This window comes from Electrophorus electricus, chromosome 18 (assembly GCF_041902795.1).
Source record: "Electrophorus electricus isolate QZ-2024a chromosome 18, ASM4190279v1, whole genome shotgun sequence".
In the NCBI taxonomy this organism is placed as follows: Eukaryota; Metazoa; Chordata; class Actinopteri; order Gymnotiformes; family Gymnotidae; genus Electrophorus; species Electrophorus electricus.
The window spans coordinates 12,342,279-12,360,066 of NC_137514.1; the positions used below are offsets into that span (position 1 = coordinate 12,342,279).

Genomic DNA, 17,788 nt, shown 5'->3' on the forward strand with positions numbered 1-17,788 from the left:
CAGCTAAAGCTTATGCGAAAGTTTAAAATATAAGTAATGTCTATAAGCACGTTCCTTTTGTCTGTTATTACTCTTTTTTGCACGAAAGGAGTGCCGGTACTAATTCGGAACATAAAGACTGTGTGGACACGGAGTTATTATAACGGTGGACCTTCAGCGGAAGTCGAAGCATGGACCTTGCTGTGCGTTGCTAACTAGCTGGCTGGATACTCAGCTGTATTAGTTTCTTTTGTAAAATTAATATTTTTTTTTATTATACCCAACTGTTCCAAACACCAGTGAGCTCGAGCAGCTTTAAGAGCTATGGCATGTCGTAAAGTTTGCCAAATGGTCCAGCGCCGTAAGTCTCTCCTAATTTCAGTCGCGCGCAAATGTGATTGCCCAGGCTGCTGACCTTGGCTTAGTTAATGCATTTCTAGTAAGCGTAGACAGTATCTCTTTCACATTTGAATTTGCACTGACATATTCATATTTATGTGTTATGTGAAATGTTACGTAACATTCACTTTTGATATTTGGTTTGAATTACGAGGTGCCCCTGTTATTGAAGTTGTCTAGTTAGCTGGCTAGGTACCTTGTTGTCACTTGTGCTTCAGTACCGACAGTTGACTACCAACATAGCTAGATATTGCTGTCTAGGTTAAGCAAAAGGTTAAGCATATTCATGTATTTTCAGTAGCATAATTTCATATGGTGCTTTCTCGCAGGTCTGGCATCTAGCGCAGCAGCTGAGCGTCTGTCAGCGGCAGAGCTACGCAGCTGGCGGAGCGCTCTGTTTTCCAAAGAGCAGAATCGTCAGCGGTCCCTCTACCCACGCATAGAGAAGATAGAGGTGGCCATGCAGGGGCCTGGACTCCAGGGGACGCGTCTGGTTATGAACAAGGGGGTGTCTACCCCGCACAGCTGTGCAAAGCGTGAGTAAACGTTTACATTAGCTTTTTTTGCGGTTTGCCCCACGTCAAAGTGCATCCTTATGTTTGTTGTGTGGAATTTTTTAACATTTACATTTGTAAGTAAAATCAGTAATGTTGTATGCAGCATGAGAGAACATGGATTTGTCATATTTGATTTGAATAACCATCACCAGCGTCTTCTATGCAGTAAGATACAAATAAAACACAGGTGCTTTGATTTGGCCATTCTTAGTGGTAACTGCTGGGAGGGGATTAGAATTGTGTTTATTTAACAGTAGTATTCTCAAAACTTGGGTGTTTTTACATTCGCGGTATTTGTCAAATGCTCTTGTCCAGAGTGATTTACATGTTTATCAAGGTGAGAGTATGCACTCCTTGGGAATGACTTTTGTATTACTTGCACCTTGCTTTACCTGCTCTACCAGAACATTGGACAGTTGCACAATTTGAGGTATTTTATTAGTTTAGTTTAATTCTCTCTCTCTCTCTCTCTCTCTCTCTCTCTCTCTCTCTCGCTCTCATTCCTTCTTTCCCGTCAGACCTGACGGAGTGGCATGTGTCCAGTGCAGCTCTCGCCCTGGTTGACGGTGAGCTGTGGCACTTGCATCGACCCCTCACCCGCTCCTGCATCCTCCGCCTCCTCACATTCAAAGATGTCGACCCTCAACTCGTCAACCAGGTCTGTTGGCAACATCTCTGCGAATGAGCTATCTCGACCATGGAACCATTCGATTCAAGCTGAAACTCATAGTCAGTGATGAGACTTATTGTAGAGAAAACAGTTATGCATCCACACAGCACTTTTTTTTTAAGGTACATGATGGATCCATTCCTGTTCCGTCCTGATAAATTGAGGTGTGTGTGTGTGTGTGTGTGTGTATGTGGTAGGCATTTTGGCGCTCCTGTGCATCCTTGCTGGGCCAGGTGCTTGACGATGCCTTTAAAGAGGAATACAGCGTGGAGTTGCTGAATGTTCTGGAAGTGCCAGGTGTAGAATCACAGTCACAGAGTGACTGCCATCTTCATGTCTCCTACTGCGCATCCACATGCAAAGCCTGATGTTAGCTTATATGCCTGTTTTGCCTTGCTTTGTCTTTAGTCTCTGCGGGTGCCTTCTGCTGTGATCTGGTGCTGGACCCTCGCCTCGATTCCTGGAGCCCCTCAGAGGTCAGTCTGCTCATCCCTTATATGCAAGGGTTAACCAAGAGTATGTTTTATGAGTCCTGTTTTAATAGGGATATTAAAAAGAAAGTGGCATTTGCATCTCATTTACATTTTTGATATGTGCTATTGATTATATTGCTGCAAGAAATGGCTACAGCTTAATACAGTCTGTTCTTCACAACTGCATGTGGGAATTGTTTTGGTGCATTTCTGTAACGGGCACGGCCTGACCCCCAGGAGAACCTGCGCTCCTTAACCCGTGATGCTCAGCAGCTCATTCATAAAGACTTGCCCTGGGAGCCTCTGGAGGTGGCACCCCCTGTAGCTCTGGAGATCTTCTCCCACAGCAGGTACTACTTTCACTCTGAGTAGGGGCCAGTTAGGACACACGGTGCTGTATCCTTCTTGCTTTAAGGTGGCTGGCTTAATTTAGTGAATGGGACAGTATAACGTGGATGTACAGCACCATTGCAAATGAGTACTGCTCTTTAAGTACAGGTCAAAGGTTTTTAACCAGAGAAGTAAATTGTCACCAAAGTTTTATGCATTTGGTGCCACTTTCTGATGTATGGTGCTAGCCAGTTAGATTCAGAGGTATGGAATTCACAAAATTCCTCATGTTCATCTCTGAGTTGCAGAAGAATATCTCTTTCATTATCTCAGTTTATGCAGTTATGGAAACAAAATGACCTGTTACTGAAACAGTGACTGTTGATAGCCATTTGATATTTCATAGATGATTTCATTGAGGCTGTTCTATCTTGAGTAAAGACTGTTAAATTTTCATCCTTTTTGCTTTTGATTATGTATTTTTCACATTTTAGCTAGTAAAAAAATATTTGTGATATTTGTAATGCTATCTTGAGTTTGAGAAAGGCGCTATATAAATGCAACTTGATGATGATGATGATAATAATAATCCATGCAACACAGAGATTGCAGATATGCAAAGATAATTTCGTGACCGTGTTTAATTGAAAAGAAAAGCTTCCTCCTATGTAAAGCTACTTTACCACATGCCATATAAGTGTAAATATTGTATCACCATTCAGATGTAAACAAGAAGAAGTGGAGGAAATCGCTGCTCATAGTCCTAATGGCGTAGTGTCCCTATACAGGTCAGTGCACAGACACAGACACACACACACACACACACACACACACACACACAGAGTGTACCATACATGTGTCTCCAAATGTACCCATATTCATAAATGCTCCAACATATCCTCATGTACATCACTAATTTTCTGAGCGCTCATATCCGAGCCAAACAAATCATCTATCTCTGATATGATGTCCTGCTGTCTTCCAGGTGTGGGCAGCATGTGATGCTGTCTGGTGGCCCCCTGGTGGCCAGAACAGGTCTGTGCTGTCAGTATGAGGTAACAGCACTCCATGCAGTGGGAGAAGGGCAGTGGGGCTTACAGCGCAGGGCTCAAGGACTCTCACTGCCTGTGAACCTTACGGTAATGAGAAACAGTGGTGGTGGATGTGAGTGAGTGAATGGGACTTTAAGCAAAGAAAGGCAGGCTTATGTATGTAGCACATTTTATACATGAGGCAATTCAAGGTATATAGAGAGAGAGATATATATATATATATATATATATATATATATATATATATATATATATATATATATATATATATATATATAAAATTTGAATAATGAAATTAATTAAAAAGATGGAAATAAAATGGAATAAAAGACTTATAAAAGTTAAAAGTGTAATACTTAGACTGAGGCAGAAATAAAGTGTGCAAGATCAATTATAGGCACAGGAAAACAAAGGTTTCTAACCTGGATTTAAACATTGAAATTGGGGCACATCTAAGTTCTGAAAGTTGGTTCCAGTTGTGCATGGAGTTAAATCTAAATGCTACTTCAGCATGTTTAGTTGGAATTCTGAGCTTCATTAGCTCACCCATATCAATGAATCTAAGAGACCTACTAGACTTACACTCTTTAAGCTTACTGGTAGTGTACTACAGAAGTGTATTCTGGATTTCAGCATTTTGGATCTGCTGTAGCTCTTGAATGTTTGTTTGTGAACTCCAGTTTAGATGGGGTTAAAGTAGTCAACCCAGCTAGACATGAAGACATGCATGAGGTCTTGTTGGAACATTTAAGCCTTTGATTCTAATGATGTTTTTAAGATAGTTGAAGGCTGTGGTGAAGGCATTTTTGGTCAGTGTTTGATAATGAAGGTGAGATTTGAGTGTGTTAGAACTCTGTGATTTCTGACTAGGTCTTTAATTTTTAGATCCTTGGATTCTAGATGTGCACTAATTTTGACAGTCCTCTCTAATTCCAGATGTCATAACCTCTGTTTTGTCTTATTTTCATTGAAGGAATTCTGTTTCATGCAGTATGTAGACCAGGATTGTCTATTGGACCAGAATTGTGTATCTGTGTCCATGTGCTAAGGGATGATGTAGAATTAGGCCTGATGGGAGCATATACAGATTGAATAAAAGTGAGCTCCAAACATGGACCAGAATTGTGTATCTGTGTCCATGTGCTAAGGAATGATGTAGAATTAGGCCTGATGGGAGCATATGCAGATTGAATAAAAGTGGAATGAGAAATGTTCCCAAGTCATCCTGTCAGATTCATAATTGCTAAAAAAAAGGTTCGGAGGAAGTAAAGTTTGTGTTTTCTCAGAGTAAAGTTTTGTCTTTTCTGTTATATACTGAAAAAAATGCCAGCTTTTTCACTACTTTTAAACTTTTATACTACTGAAAAAGGTTTCATAATTCTTGTTACTGTAGTGTGAATGGCCTACACAGGTGCTTTTATTACAAAATGTCCCTTGCTATTCATCTCATTTGTTTTCTTGTTTATACTGATTCAGAATTGCATAAATTACAATGTTGACTCCACTGTCCCAAAATATTTAGCAATACAGGCAGGTATCTAATTACCCATGAAGATGGGTCTCGTTAACCTGTATTTCTTTTCTTCCATTTTCTAAAGGCTCATCATACAGTGTGGAGAAGGCTGAGGCAAAGAGCTGAGAAACTGGTAAGACGTCACACTGGGTAAATACGTGGACCTGTAACCCATCAGCAACCTGTTCCACTCTTAAGACCGCTTCGTGCTGTCCTATTGGCTGCTTCTGTTTTGCAGGTGGAAATGCCCTCATCTGCAGACAGTGAACCTGTGACCACACCGCAAACTCCAGAAGCCATTCCCCCTTCTTCTTAGTGACTTGCAATCATCAATCCTAGTGCAAATAACTTTGTATCATATTGTTCAATAAAGCGCATGCCAAGCTGTAAATGTTGGTTTTAGTGCGCTGATTTGAAGTACATGTCTACTGTGCAGTGGGGAAAATATGAAAGTTTTGATTGGTTGTGTTTTGACAACCAAGTTCAACCAAACGTCTTCCATAACTAATTTGTTGATAACATCAGCACATGAGATCATGTAACATGAAACCCATGGGGGGGGGGGGGGGGTCATATGTGTGTGATTAGAGAAGAGCATCAGTAGGGTGTGTTGGTGTATTGCATGTCCAGCCATGTCAGCTGGAGGTATGTGAGAAAGCAAGAGTGTAAGTAAGTGGTCAGCACTTTGGCTGGGCAGAGACAAAGGCTGTGTTGTGTGACTGTCATGGTCACAGCAACTGCCATGTCTGTCATTTCAGGACAGGTGCAAGGAGCACTGCCCAAGGATTTAAATACCACGCCAGATGACAAGTTGCCATTCCATAATTATATTAATCCATCACACATCTAAAACCTTTTGTAGCTGCATTTTACGTTCGGACCAACGGCGTCTTCTGCTTTGTCATAAAATACCCGGGCTGTCATAATTTAGTTTAGTTTCGTTTAGTTTATTATAACGCGCTTCTGCGTGAAGAGAGTCGATTTTACTCTAGGCAGTTTAATGTGCTGCATGCTTGCGCTGTATGGATCTATAGCACAGCTGTTCTCTCCGCTCAAACTTTACCCCTCGCGTTACCCCAACAGCCGCGGGCGCGTAAAAAGATCCGGCCATTCCCTCCTCGAGACAAATGGGTTGCTTTTGCTTGTTATCGGGCCAGCAGAGATGTTTTTGACCGTGCCCGCATATACCACCAGTACCACCCTCTGTGCATAAGAGCGCCAAACACGATCACAGTGTTATGACATCCATCGTTACCAGTTTCGGTTGTGCACCAAGAGTGATGTGAGCAATACGCGCTTTCTTGCGCTAATTTATCATAACTCACCGACATTTACCGACTTCGAGCACTCACCTGCAGCATAGTTTACTATAAAAGCGATTTTACACGATTTATTAGTTTGTATTGTTCTGTCCGTTATTGTTTGATATGGTCTGGTTTCGATTACATTTGTATTATGTAATTAGCCTACACATTAACATAAAGTCAAAAGATGCTGCATGTAGTTTTAACAGATGGGCGTCGTTCGGGTTTCGTAAGTAGTTTCGAAGGAATAATCTGCTTTAGAACGTGACAAAGCGAACTTTAGTTCACCTCTGTGCCTTCAAAAATCTCAACATTTCAGCAACATGACTGTGGCGTCACATGAATATGATAGCAAATAAGCGGATAATTTTGGTATTTCACAAAAGCAGGCTCTAATCCTTTCGAAGTATGAAAAGAAAAAATGAATTAGCATTGAAAGACCTTTTCATAGGATCTTGACACGGGGGGGGGGGGGAACAAAACTATTCGGGGGGTCCTATTTTGCTTGATCAATTTAGTTGCATTCGAATGTATTCGTATTGTTAATTTTATAGGTTTATGCACATCCTTCGCTTTCTTTGACTCTGTGAGCCGCAAACGCGTATTATTATTATTATTATTATTATTATTATTGGTTATTATTGTAGTAGTAGTAGTAGTAGTAGTAGTATCGTTATAACATTTATTATTATTATTTAAAATCATATACATTTGTCTTGTACTTTCACGATTGTGTTTGTACTTTCAATCGATAATAACAGTAGAAACGTATTGTCGTGCGCTTCGAGGACAGTGCGGAGCGCTCTTGGAAATTCCCTTTTTGCCTTTCGCTCTTTCGCAGCTTGCCTATTACACCAGAGAGGACAGGTAAAACCAACGGGGCACCATTGAAGATAAATTACGCGTTTCAGCCATGCTAGAACCATTATGCCAAAGAAAACGCGAAGCGCAGCACTCAGGGTGAGACGCAAGAATGCGCACGTACGTGACGCAAGAAAGCGCAAGTCGCGCTTCTGATTAAAGGACGCCCCTGGTGTAAACACAGACGCCTATTAGGAGATCAACATATCGTTGTGAACTCTTACTTGGACTGGGCCGGACTTTCATTGTCCTGTTGTGCTTCAAGGGTTAACAGGCTAATTGCGAATCTGCAATTAAATTAGGTCAAAATGCTTCTTTTTCTTCTCGTGGTTTTACCGCTGTTGATGCAAAGTGAGTACTTTGCCCCATTTTTATCTTCTTCGGGTTTATTGTCTAATTTGGGAATGGGATTAGGCTACTTGTGTGTGTGTGTGTGTGTGTGTGTGTGTGTGTGTGTGTGTGTGTGTGTTTTGGGACGGTGTTTAGGGAAAAGCAGAGCAGGTATTCTAGTAGCAGTTATTCAGGAGACATCATCTAAAATCCTAAACACAGTACAGAAAAGTTTGATTGTTCTCGCGCCGTTTCCATTTGTAAGTACATGTTTAGAATGCAGTAATCTGGAACAATCGTATAAAGAAAATTATACTACATAATATTGCTGCCATCGCACGCATTTTTGATAAAGGGTATAGATTATCTCAAGTTTTTCATGTGGGTAAAAACGATTTGGGGCGCGAAGGACAGCACAGATAAAGGAAAACGGGTGTATTGCGGTCTCACACACACGACCTCAAAAAATTACATTTACCTGACATGCTGACAACTTCCATTCCCGTTATCACAGGACCGCGAATCAATTTTGGCAAAAGGAAAAGAGCAGTCGAGTTTATCTACGAAAAAAAAAAGAACGCTTTATAACAGTGGTCTTAGTTGATGGCTGTCTGTGATGCTGTCAGTACGTGATTGATTGCGATCAAAGCTGACCTTATCAGTCAGTTTTTAATTTTTATTTATTTATTGTTGTTTGTTATTCTTGTGGTGTGCATTCTAATCACAATGCAATATCAGGCGATGACGTTTTTTTTTTTTTGGTGCTGTCTTATAATGGTTCTAAAGCTTAAGAAACTGGTAATGCCTTTTGTTATGGTAGTTCTGGCAGTGCTTGGCTGATTATGCTTTGTTTGTGGGGTCTCTACATCTGGGTTGTGATCTTTATATGAGCCCTTTCATTTTTATTGTTTAGGACGGTGTGATGTGTTTGAAACTCAGTGTTCAGTTTTTATGCTCTGATTATTACAAGTGTGATAGAGATAAAGTGGTTTACTGTTGAATTGTTTGGTTTGTGTGTGTGTGTGTGAGTGTGTGTGTGTGAGTGTGTGTGTGTGTGAGTGTGTGTGAGTGTGTGTGTGTGTGAGTGTGTGTGTGTGTGTGTGTGAGTGTGTGTGTGTGTGTGTGAGTGTGTGTGTGTGTGAGTGTGTGTGTGAGTGTGTGTGAGTGTGTGTGTGTGAGTGTGTGTGTGTGTGCGCGTGTGTGAGTGTGTGCGTGTGTGAGTGTGTGTGTGTGTGAGTGTGTGTGTGAGTGTGTGTGAGTGTGTGTGTGTGTGAGTGTGTGTGTGTGTGTGTGCGTGTGTGAGTGTGTGTGTGTGAGTGTGAGTGTGTGTGTGTGTGAGTGTGTGAGTGCGTGTGTGTGTGTGTGTGTGTGTGTGTGTGTGTGAGTGTGTGAGTGTGTGTGTGAGTGTGTGTGTGTGTGTGTGTGTGTGTGTGTGTGTGTGTGAGTGTATGTGTGTGTGAGAGAGTGAGTGTGTGTGTGAAGGTGGGGCTCTCTGTGCCAGAGTCACCCGGCTGAGCCAGCTGTTCCCTCTGGGCAGTGCAGAATTACATGCACAGAGAAGCTTTGTTCTCTCTTTCTCTCTCTGTATCTCTCTCTTTCTCTCTCTCTCACTCTGTCTATCTCTCTCTCTGCCCCTCTCTCTTTCTCTCTCTCTCACTCTGTCTATCTCTCTCTCTATATCTCTCTCTTTCTCTCTCTCTCACTCTGTCTATCTCACTCTCTGCCCCTCTCTCTTTCTCTCTCTCTCACTCTGTCTATCTCTCTCTCTGCCCCTCTCTCTTTCTCTCTCTCTCACTCTGTCTATCTCTCTCTCTGTATCTCTCTCTTTCTCTCTCTCTCACTCTGTCTATCTCTCTCTCTGCCCCTCTCTCTTTCTCTCTCTCTCACTCTGTCTATCTCTCTCTCTGTATCTCTCTTTCACACACACACCACTCACAAATGCCACACTTGTCAACTTGAATTCAAACAGGTTTCCTTCCACTTGCTTTATGACTTATACATGAATATTTTAAATTTTCAATGACAAAGTATTTCCATCTGATTGAAAAATTAAAGGTTATCTATATTTGACATAAATGTTACTGCAGTATAGAATACAGTCTAAGTCCACTAACATCAAAATCCAATTTAGAATGCATAGAGTCTATAGAGATCAGATTAACAAATGGACAAATTAATCTCTGCTGTCAGACAGTATTAAATGGCTACCACAACCTAATAAAACCCTTATAATTCAGCTCCTCACAGTTTTTGACAGCTGCATACACTGCCTGGCCAAAAAAAAGGTCACCACCTGGATTTAACTAAGCAAATAGGTAAGAGCCTCCCATTGGATAATTACTGCATGGGTGTTTATGTTTCAGTTGGCAACAAGTTATTTAACCCTAACTGATGCAGTGAGTAGCTTCTCATTTGTTAAACAACCATGTCGAAAGACACATCCTGTGGTCATGGAAAAGATGTTAATCTGTTTCAGAAGGGTTAAATTATTGGCATGCATAAAACAGAGAAAACATCTAAGGAGATTGCTGAAACTTCTAAAATCGGGTTAAGAACTGTCCAATGCATTGTGCAGGATATATTAAATATCCTTTAGGATTTTCATAGGTTGCTTGTTTTCATGGAGCCAGTCATGTACATGGAAGAATGTTTCCAGAGCTTTAACTCTGTGACCTTATCCATCACTGCAAGCAATGTGCAAACTATTACTTTGCTCCCAGCATGTTTCTATGCTGACTTAGTTCTTTCAGTGCCTTTGGTGTGACAGGAGTGTGTGGGTGTGTGTGTGTGTGTGTGTGTGTGTGGACACACGTGCGGGTGTGTATGCGTGGAGGGCTGTCACAGTTTAAACGGTAACATTGGGAGGATGTGTGGACGGCACCTCAGACTTGTTCTCACTGCTTTCTTATCAGACTGCGCTGAGTTCTCTGGATGGCTTCCATCAAAGTAGACACAGCCAGGCCTTGTGTCTCATTTGTGTCTCATTTGCCTCTCCCCTCTCACCTTTGCCCCAGCCAGCGTTGGTAACAATGGTCCTCAGTAGGAAAGTGAGGTGATAACATGCTTGCTGCAAGGCCGTGCTGGTCGCACAGCTGTGCTGATAAAGTGCGTGGAGGGAATTCACTTTGCTTCAGTTCTGAGACCAGTTTTGAGGGTCAATGTTATTATATATATAAATTATATATAGGCTGGTCCTAGAACAGTTCAAAATGGAAACCTTTGCCTATAATGCAGGTGATGATGGGATTAGGAGAAAGGCAGGCCTGAGGTGTGTAACAGGTGAGAAATCTGTGCTCTGCTACATATGCCTCTATATCTCAGAGAATGTCACTACACTGTAATAACACAGATACTGGAAAAATTTGGAACAGTTCTCATTTGCTCTGTATCTTCTATTTTTGCCACACTTATGGAATATAGCTGATATGTAGGTGTCTGTGGTGAAACATTCAGTCCACAATGGCACATGTGCATTTAGGTCAGTTGGTAAAAGTTTACAGTTGTGCCGTGCAACTTGCAGTGAGAATCCAAGTCTCTCCTGCAGGTCTCAAACTACTGCTTTTGCTGAAATGAAGAATGACCTTGTTTTAAAAAGGGTTTTTTTTTGCAAATATGCTTTCCTTTTTTGTTTAAACTGTGTAATTAAATATAATCTATATAGAATGCGTGATGGTGATATATAAGATATATAGAGCGAGTGTGGTGATTACACTTCTCTATATTACATTATTCTTTACTGACTATATATATATATATATATATATATATATAATGTAAGATGATACATGAGTAATGATGAGCCCAACTACTCATTAACTGTCACATTTTATAGAAGGATATTCTTTGAAAAACTGCATGCTTGACACTGAACACATCAACCTGAGCTTATGAACATCTTCAGATGTGAAATCCATTTCTAGTACCAACTGATCCAACAAGTGCTCCTTTACATGACCTCTGACCTCTGACACTTGCTGTTCAGCACAGATGTCCAATCGAGGGTAAGGGAAGGAAAACCCTGGCTGTCATAGTAGCAGACCCACTCCACACTAGTAGGGTAGTGTCTAGAACTAACAACAGTAGCATTTATGTCTTGTAGATCACTTCCTTAACTGCAAATCCAAAATCTGATTTATTATTAGAGGTACCCAAACTGAATGTGAATGTAACACGAAATACAATGGCCACAATTCTGTTGTGCTGAAAATTGCAGTTGTGAATAGATTTTTGGACTGAAATTGCATCTGCTGGTCTCCACCTAGGAAAATATCATTTAGTGAATGCATCTGCCTGTTTTTCTGTGCTCAAGTTTTTAAACGGTGTTGAAAGTGAGACTGGAGTCAGGAGCAGGAAACAATACCAGAAACTACATGATCTGTCTGTCCATGGATTTACACAGTGTGTCTGGGAGGTTTGGTGGAGTGATGGCTACAAACATTTTCTGAAAGGATGTTGGACTCCTGAAATAGGCTGCACTCTGAACTCATTCAGAAAAAATTTCTTTCAAAAAATTGAAAGAATTGTTTCCTCTAGTCTGATTAAATTTCTGGTGTTTGTAAATAAAGAGCAATAGCCCAACTACAGACAAGGATTAAATCTCACAGTGTTCCCATATATTATGTTGTCCATGACAGTGCTTCTTGTAGTTTCTGAAATAATTTTTTCTTTCTCTATATTCTCCGAAACACTCATGTGCTTCCGTATCTCTAAAGAAGGAGATAGCAATTTATTTCTACAGTTAAATAAATAAATACAGATAAATAGAATTCAACAGAGCTACAATGGTTTGCATGCAGTTTATGTATTATTTATAGTTGCATTTAGAATATTTACATAATATAATTTTGAAGCAAATAAATAATTAATGATGTGATGATGTGGCTTGATGTAATCACTGGCCTTGGGAGAGAAACAGGATGACAAACAATAGTTGTCATGCACGGACACAATCATGAAGAGGAAGGGCTGCACCTGTTTCCTGTTCCTGACAGGAAGTTAGAATTCTGTGTAATGAAAGTTAATCATGCCACTGTTTTCTCAGTATAGAGGTCATAGGTGATATATTTACATCTGATTTATATATATTTTTGGTAGACTGACTTTTTAGAAAACCTTGCCTGTTATGGCTTTGTAATAGGACTGGCCCTTCCTTTTAGGGAAGCAGAGGAAGTTTCCAAACCTAACATTATTTTTGAGTTAATTAGAACTGGGAATCAGGATGTTTGGCTATGAATTGGGTACACACCAACAGGTTATATTTTCACACAAGTACGTCATTATCAAAAGGGTAGCACATTCCTGCACTTTAGTCCACAGCAGTTTTATATCAAGTTAGGAAGTTAGGAAGGAATAGTTAAAACTTAGCAAGTGGTCAATTTGTCAAATCATCAGCCTTTGTGCCAAAAGAACCCAAAAAGTTGTAAAGGCAAACCTGGTGTCGCCATGTGACCAAACCTCCCTCTGATCACCTTACCATCAGGTTTCCCCATTGTGGCAGTCACCGTCACCACCTCCAGACCCAGAGTAGAAGTGCAGGAGAATTCAGGTAAGTGAAATTTGAGGGGCAAACAAGGTACCATATGATATCTACCACGTCTATCTATTCAGTTACCACCAACAGGGGTGGATGATTGGCTAACTTTTGAGTTCCCTTATTTCTCGGTCCAGATGCTGTGCTCTCGTGTGAGTTTAAGACGGAAAAAGATCAAAATCCTCGCATCGAGTGGAAGAAGAAAGATAAGGAAGTGTCCTTTGTTTACTTTAATGGCAATTTCAGAGGTGAGTATTATTTATGACCCACTTCTAAATATGACACTAACTACTGTTCATGCTCCAGTTACAATAAAGGATAAATCCACCAAAACTGGCAGAATTCCACTAATGGGGCCAACACCCATGGAGGACTCTCAGCTTTGGAATGCTACTTGAGAGTGGACTGATATATCCCCATAATCCTCCTATTTTACTTAATTATCCATTCACAGGCTTCTGTCTTCACAGGACCATTTAAGGCACGTGCCAAGATTGAAGGGGCTACGGTAACACTGCGCAAGGTGACACTGAAGGATGCAGGACAGTACCGCTGTGAAGTCAGCGCCCACCTCGACTCAGTCATGCTGGGCGAGACCAACGTCACGCTCAAGGTGTTGGGTAGGGAACCGTTCTCTTCTCCTACTCCCAATTCTTGCTCAACAGTTTGCTCTTCAGAAAGCCAACTGACACCAGTTAATAGTCATCACATCGCATTGCCATTCCGTGGTTGGTTGTATTCTCATCAGTCCGTCTCTGTTTCTCTGACTACAGTCCCACCACACACCCCAACCTGTGACATCCCCAGCTCAGCACTAACAGCATCACGGGTGGAGCTCCGCTGCAGTGACCAGATCAGCATCCCGCCTGCTGAATACTTCTGGTACAAGGACAGGAAGCCACTGGTACCCCCACGCCAAGCCAATGCCAGTTACACTGTCAACCAGCGCACTGGTGTTCTGGTGAGACTGAAGGATTTGTAATATTTGATTACATCGTGGCATGTATGTTTGCGTGCTGCATATGTTTAAATGAACAACTGAACCATCAAACCATGGGTGTTTAATAAGAATTAGTTCCTTGGTTAAATATGTGTTGCAAAACAAATCCTACTCAGACTTGGAGAGCCATAATGATGGATTAATATTGACAGGCAGAAATAATCCCAATAAATAATAAATACTGTCATATTGACCTGACACTGACATTTAAAAAAAAAACAAAAACACGTAAGAATGTGTACACCCCCCCCACACACACCACCACACATGCAGACACACACACACACTAACAACCTTTGCCATGGATGTCAAAAATTTCTTTCTCAACACATTGGACAAATAGATTGGAGAAATTCAGTATGCTGTACCTGTTCCTCTGTTTGGAACAGACTTTTCTAACAGTTACCAGAGCTGACACAGGACAGTACCACTGTGAGGCCAGAAACGGGGTTGGACAGCCAAAAAGCTGTGTAGGAAAGCATATGAATATCGGTGAGTGTATGTTTATGCATATATGTATTCATATAAGTCCTGTAGTGGAAGGTTTTCAGAAACGGTTCATTGAGACACATTAGAGTTAACTAGTCTATATCAAGGTGTCTGTATCCTTGCCAACTGGGTATGATAGATATTCTGGTACCTCTGCTCATTTCCATCTTATTTTTCCATGTGTTGGACTAATGTTCTTTCTCTTTTCCCTCAACCTGACCTTTCTTTTTCCCAGATGACCTAAACATTCCGGCTGTAATAACTGGGATAGTATTAGTGTGTCTGGTCATATCAGTATGCACTCTTGGAGCATGTTATGCCCACCGGCAAGGCTACTTCAGCCGTAAGTTCGCTAGCACGGTTTCCACTGCCTGTGTATGTAGGTCATGACGTGCTTATCAGTACAAGATGAAAATGTATTGACCAATTGTCTTTTCTTTTTATTTCCATGTCTTAATCTTACTATAACGCCGTGGTAGGGCACAGAGGGCGGTAAGAATATTAATTCATTCAAAAACATTGAAGATTGTGTGTGGTTGTATATATGTGTTTGTTGGTTAATGGGGCTCAGCTGTCAAGATAGAGATTTTAGACTTTACATAACCACTAAAATTAGTTTATTCAGAAGTTTAGACATATAGATACCTGGCCTAAGGCCTAAAGAATTCCTATTCTCAGTACACTACTTTTGAACCGGGACATATTGCAGAAATGACTGAGATTGACCAGTGAGACTGGATAAACTTGTTGGCTAACAGCTCTAAGCCTTTGACGTGATTGGATAACTTTAGCATGACTTTGTAGTGTGATTGGCTGACTCTGCCTTGAACTTGTCTTGTGACTGGTGAATATAATTCTACATTTGCATGCAACTAGCTAATCCCTCCATTCCTTGCAAGTGCTGTTATCTTGTCATGAAAGTCACTCACTGGCTCTAACCTCCGTAACCTCCAGCATGACGCACAGTGTGTGCCGTGGCCTCCAGCTGTTAACTCTGAGCTATGAATCCCATGGCACCTTATTGCAGGTCATTCTGGATTCCACAGTGTCATGGAGTGGCTCACATCAGCAGCCAGAACCTCAACAGAACTGAGGACATGTGAGTTAGAGAGAATGACAGAAAGGATCTACTAAACAAATTAAGACACTAGATGATCATTACAGCTGAAGAACAGGATCAGAGTATTAAAACAGTAGTAAAGACTTGATTTACACCAAGGGTTGAAAGTGGTCATGACAGAACCATAGTCACAAGCCACAATATCTTAATCATATCAATATAAACCTGATAAAAGACAAAAAAACAACCACATAATACCCTAAATACAGGCCATGTGTTAGACTGTTCTACATAAACACTGATCAAAGACAGAGTGTGGGGCAGGCTGAAGGACAGCTGGGTGACTGAGACAAATGGCATTAGCTAAGGCCTAATAGTACAGATCAAAGTGTGTGTGTGTGTGTGTGTGACAACAAAAATAATTAACATATACAGACCAGGATTTGTTTTAATTGGAAGATAAAGGAATATTTTATTCTAGAGAAAACTATAAAATTAATGTGTGGATGGTGCCTTTGGCTTTTATTTCTACTTCCTGTAAAATAATAACAATGTTCACAGATTTATTTTAAACTTTCATTTATGATAAAAAGATATCTTTTTGTTATTTCACAGCCCCCATGCTGGCTATGGCCCACCTTCTCAAGACGTGAGTATTAACTGTAAAGTGTCTTGTTTTGTTAATTTGGCTACAAAGCCAAATGATTAAAACTACAAAGGTTTATATATATATATATATATATATATATATATATATATATATATATATATATATATATATAGTGGATGTGCACATGTCTTTTCTTACTACAAATGAACAACGAATTGATATTCATTGTTCAAGACATTTTTAACAATGAGCTTCTTTGACTTTTATTCATTCAGCAGTTGATCTTCATTTCCAGTCTTTTAATGGATTTAACTAATTTAAATCTAATTTAGCTGACTTGACTATAACTATTACTATTATATAACTATTATTACTATTAGTATTAGTATTATTAGTAGTAGTAATTCCTGTTCATTTTTTAATTGTAATTTTTTTTTACAGAAATCAGGTTTAGATATATTTTTAGTATTGACCCCATTCTTTAGTATATCATATTACATAATTGCGATATAGGCACTAAAGAATGAACTAACCATATTAGGTCTTAACACAAGATATAATACAACAGTCAAAATGTAGTAACCACCAAAAAATCTAGACATTTTTTTTGGCTGATTCTTCATGACACTTTTGAGATTACTGAATACCTCGTAATACCTCCTACCCAGTGTGGTCACTGGCTGTTTCCGAAAACTCAAATGTTTATTCATAATGACACCAGCTGCACTTATCATGATTTATACTAGTTATTACACTACTTATTACTGACAGATGGCACCATAAATTGGAAACTTACACTGTTGGTTTGCAGAGTCAGGACTTTAAGCACACCCAGTCCTTTATGCTCTGAGAGGCCTTCATGCTCCCTCTGAACACAGTCAGCATCAAAGGCAACATGGGAACCAGAGTGACTGAGCCTCATTGATGCTCTCGCTGCCACCATGGACAGACAGCTTGCCAGGACAGAACGCACATGTTCCCTTCTCCTCTGCTGCTGCTGTGAGGCTCTTCTGACAGTCTTTGAGAACATTTGCATGGTAGTACCATGTGGCACTCAATCACTGAAACTGTATTTTACTACTGTTTTACCACCACCCCACTCCACCCTACCCAGCGGGGGCCAGTGGCTTGCTTTTGTGCTGCACAGTTCAGTTGCCCACTGGCGCCCTCTGCTGGTGTTTTAATACACACAAAGCTGATCACGGGTGGAACACGTAATACTCTTTGGGTTAGTGATCTTCCCAAGTGTGGTAGCATACAGGTCATCTTAAGGTGGCCGTTTGAGCATCTTAATACTATAATGCTTTTCGGAAACTGGGCCCAAACTTCAATTTACATGATATCTGTATTCTTTGTGCCTTAGCAGGGAGACATTCACTGGTTTTGCAAATGAACTGTTTTCAAAAATTAACTCACCATGTTGAGTCTCATCATTTCACCAGTCAGTGCTGCATTGTGACTGGTTAGTTCAAGAGTTGAACGATCTATTATTGGGTGATGTTTATATGAAAAATGTGTTTGAACTGTGCCTTTTTTCATTTTAACTGTGCAGTATTCTTCTAAATGGAATGCATGGATATGAAGCAGTGAATGATTTGCTGTACTATTAAAGTTGATTTTTTTTTTTTACA

General features: G+C 40.4%; 2 protein-coding genes across 2 annotated transcripts; both read left to right on the forward strand.

Annotated features, from left to right (window-relative positions):
• The first annotated feature begins 153 nt into the window (after positions 1-153).
• mrpl39 (mitochondrial ribosomal protein L39) lies at positions 154-5,364 on the forward strand. The gene is made up of 10 exons (XM_027005607.3): positions 154-340; positions 708-914; positions 1,454-1,593; positions 1,803-1,902; positions 2,014-2,081; positions 2,316-2,428; positions 3,131-3,196; positions 3,394-3,547; positions 5,059-5,106; positions 5,212-5,364. Exons 1-10 carry the CDS (start codon positions 304-306, stop codon positions 5,287-5,289), a joined length of 1,011 nt encoding a protein of 336 aa, XP_026861408.2. The 5' UTR covers positions 154-303; the 3' UTR covers positions 5,290-5,364.
• Positions 5,365-7,148: 1,784 nt separating this feature from the next.
• jam2a (junctional adhesion molecule 2a) lies at positions 7,149-17,786 on the forward strand. The gene is made up of 11 exons (XM_035535061.2): positions 7,149-7,489; positions 12,948-13,013; positions 13,136-13,246; positions 13,469-13,618; positions 13,772-13,959; positions 14,388-14,490; positions 14,723-14,830; positions 14,967-14,979; positions 15,515-15,586; positions 16,163-16,196; positions 16,969-17,786. The coding sequence occupies exons 1-11, from the start codon at positions 7,447-7,449 to the stop codon at positions 17,005-17,007; spliced, it is 927 nt and encodes a 308-aa protein (XP_035390954.1). The 5' UTR covers positions 7,149-7,446; the 3' UTR covers positions 17,008-17,786.
• The last annotated feature ends 2 nt before the right edge of the window (positions 17,787-17,788 follow it).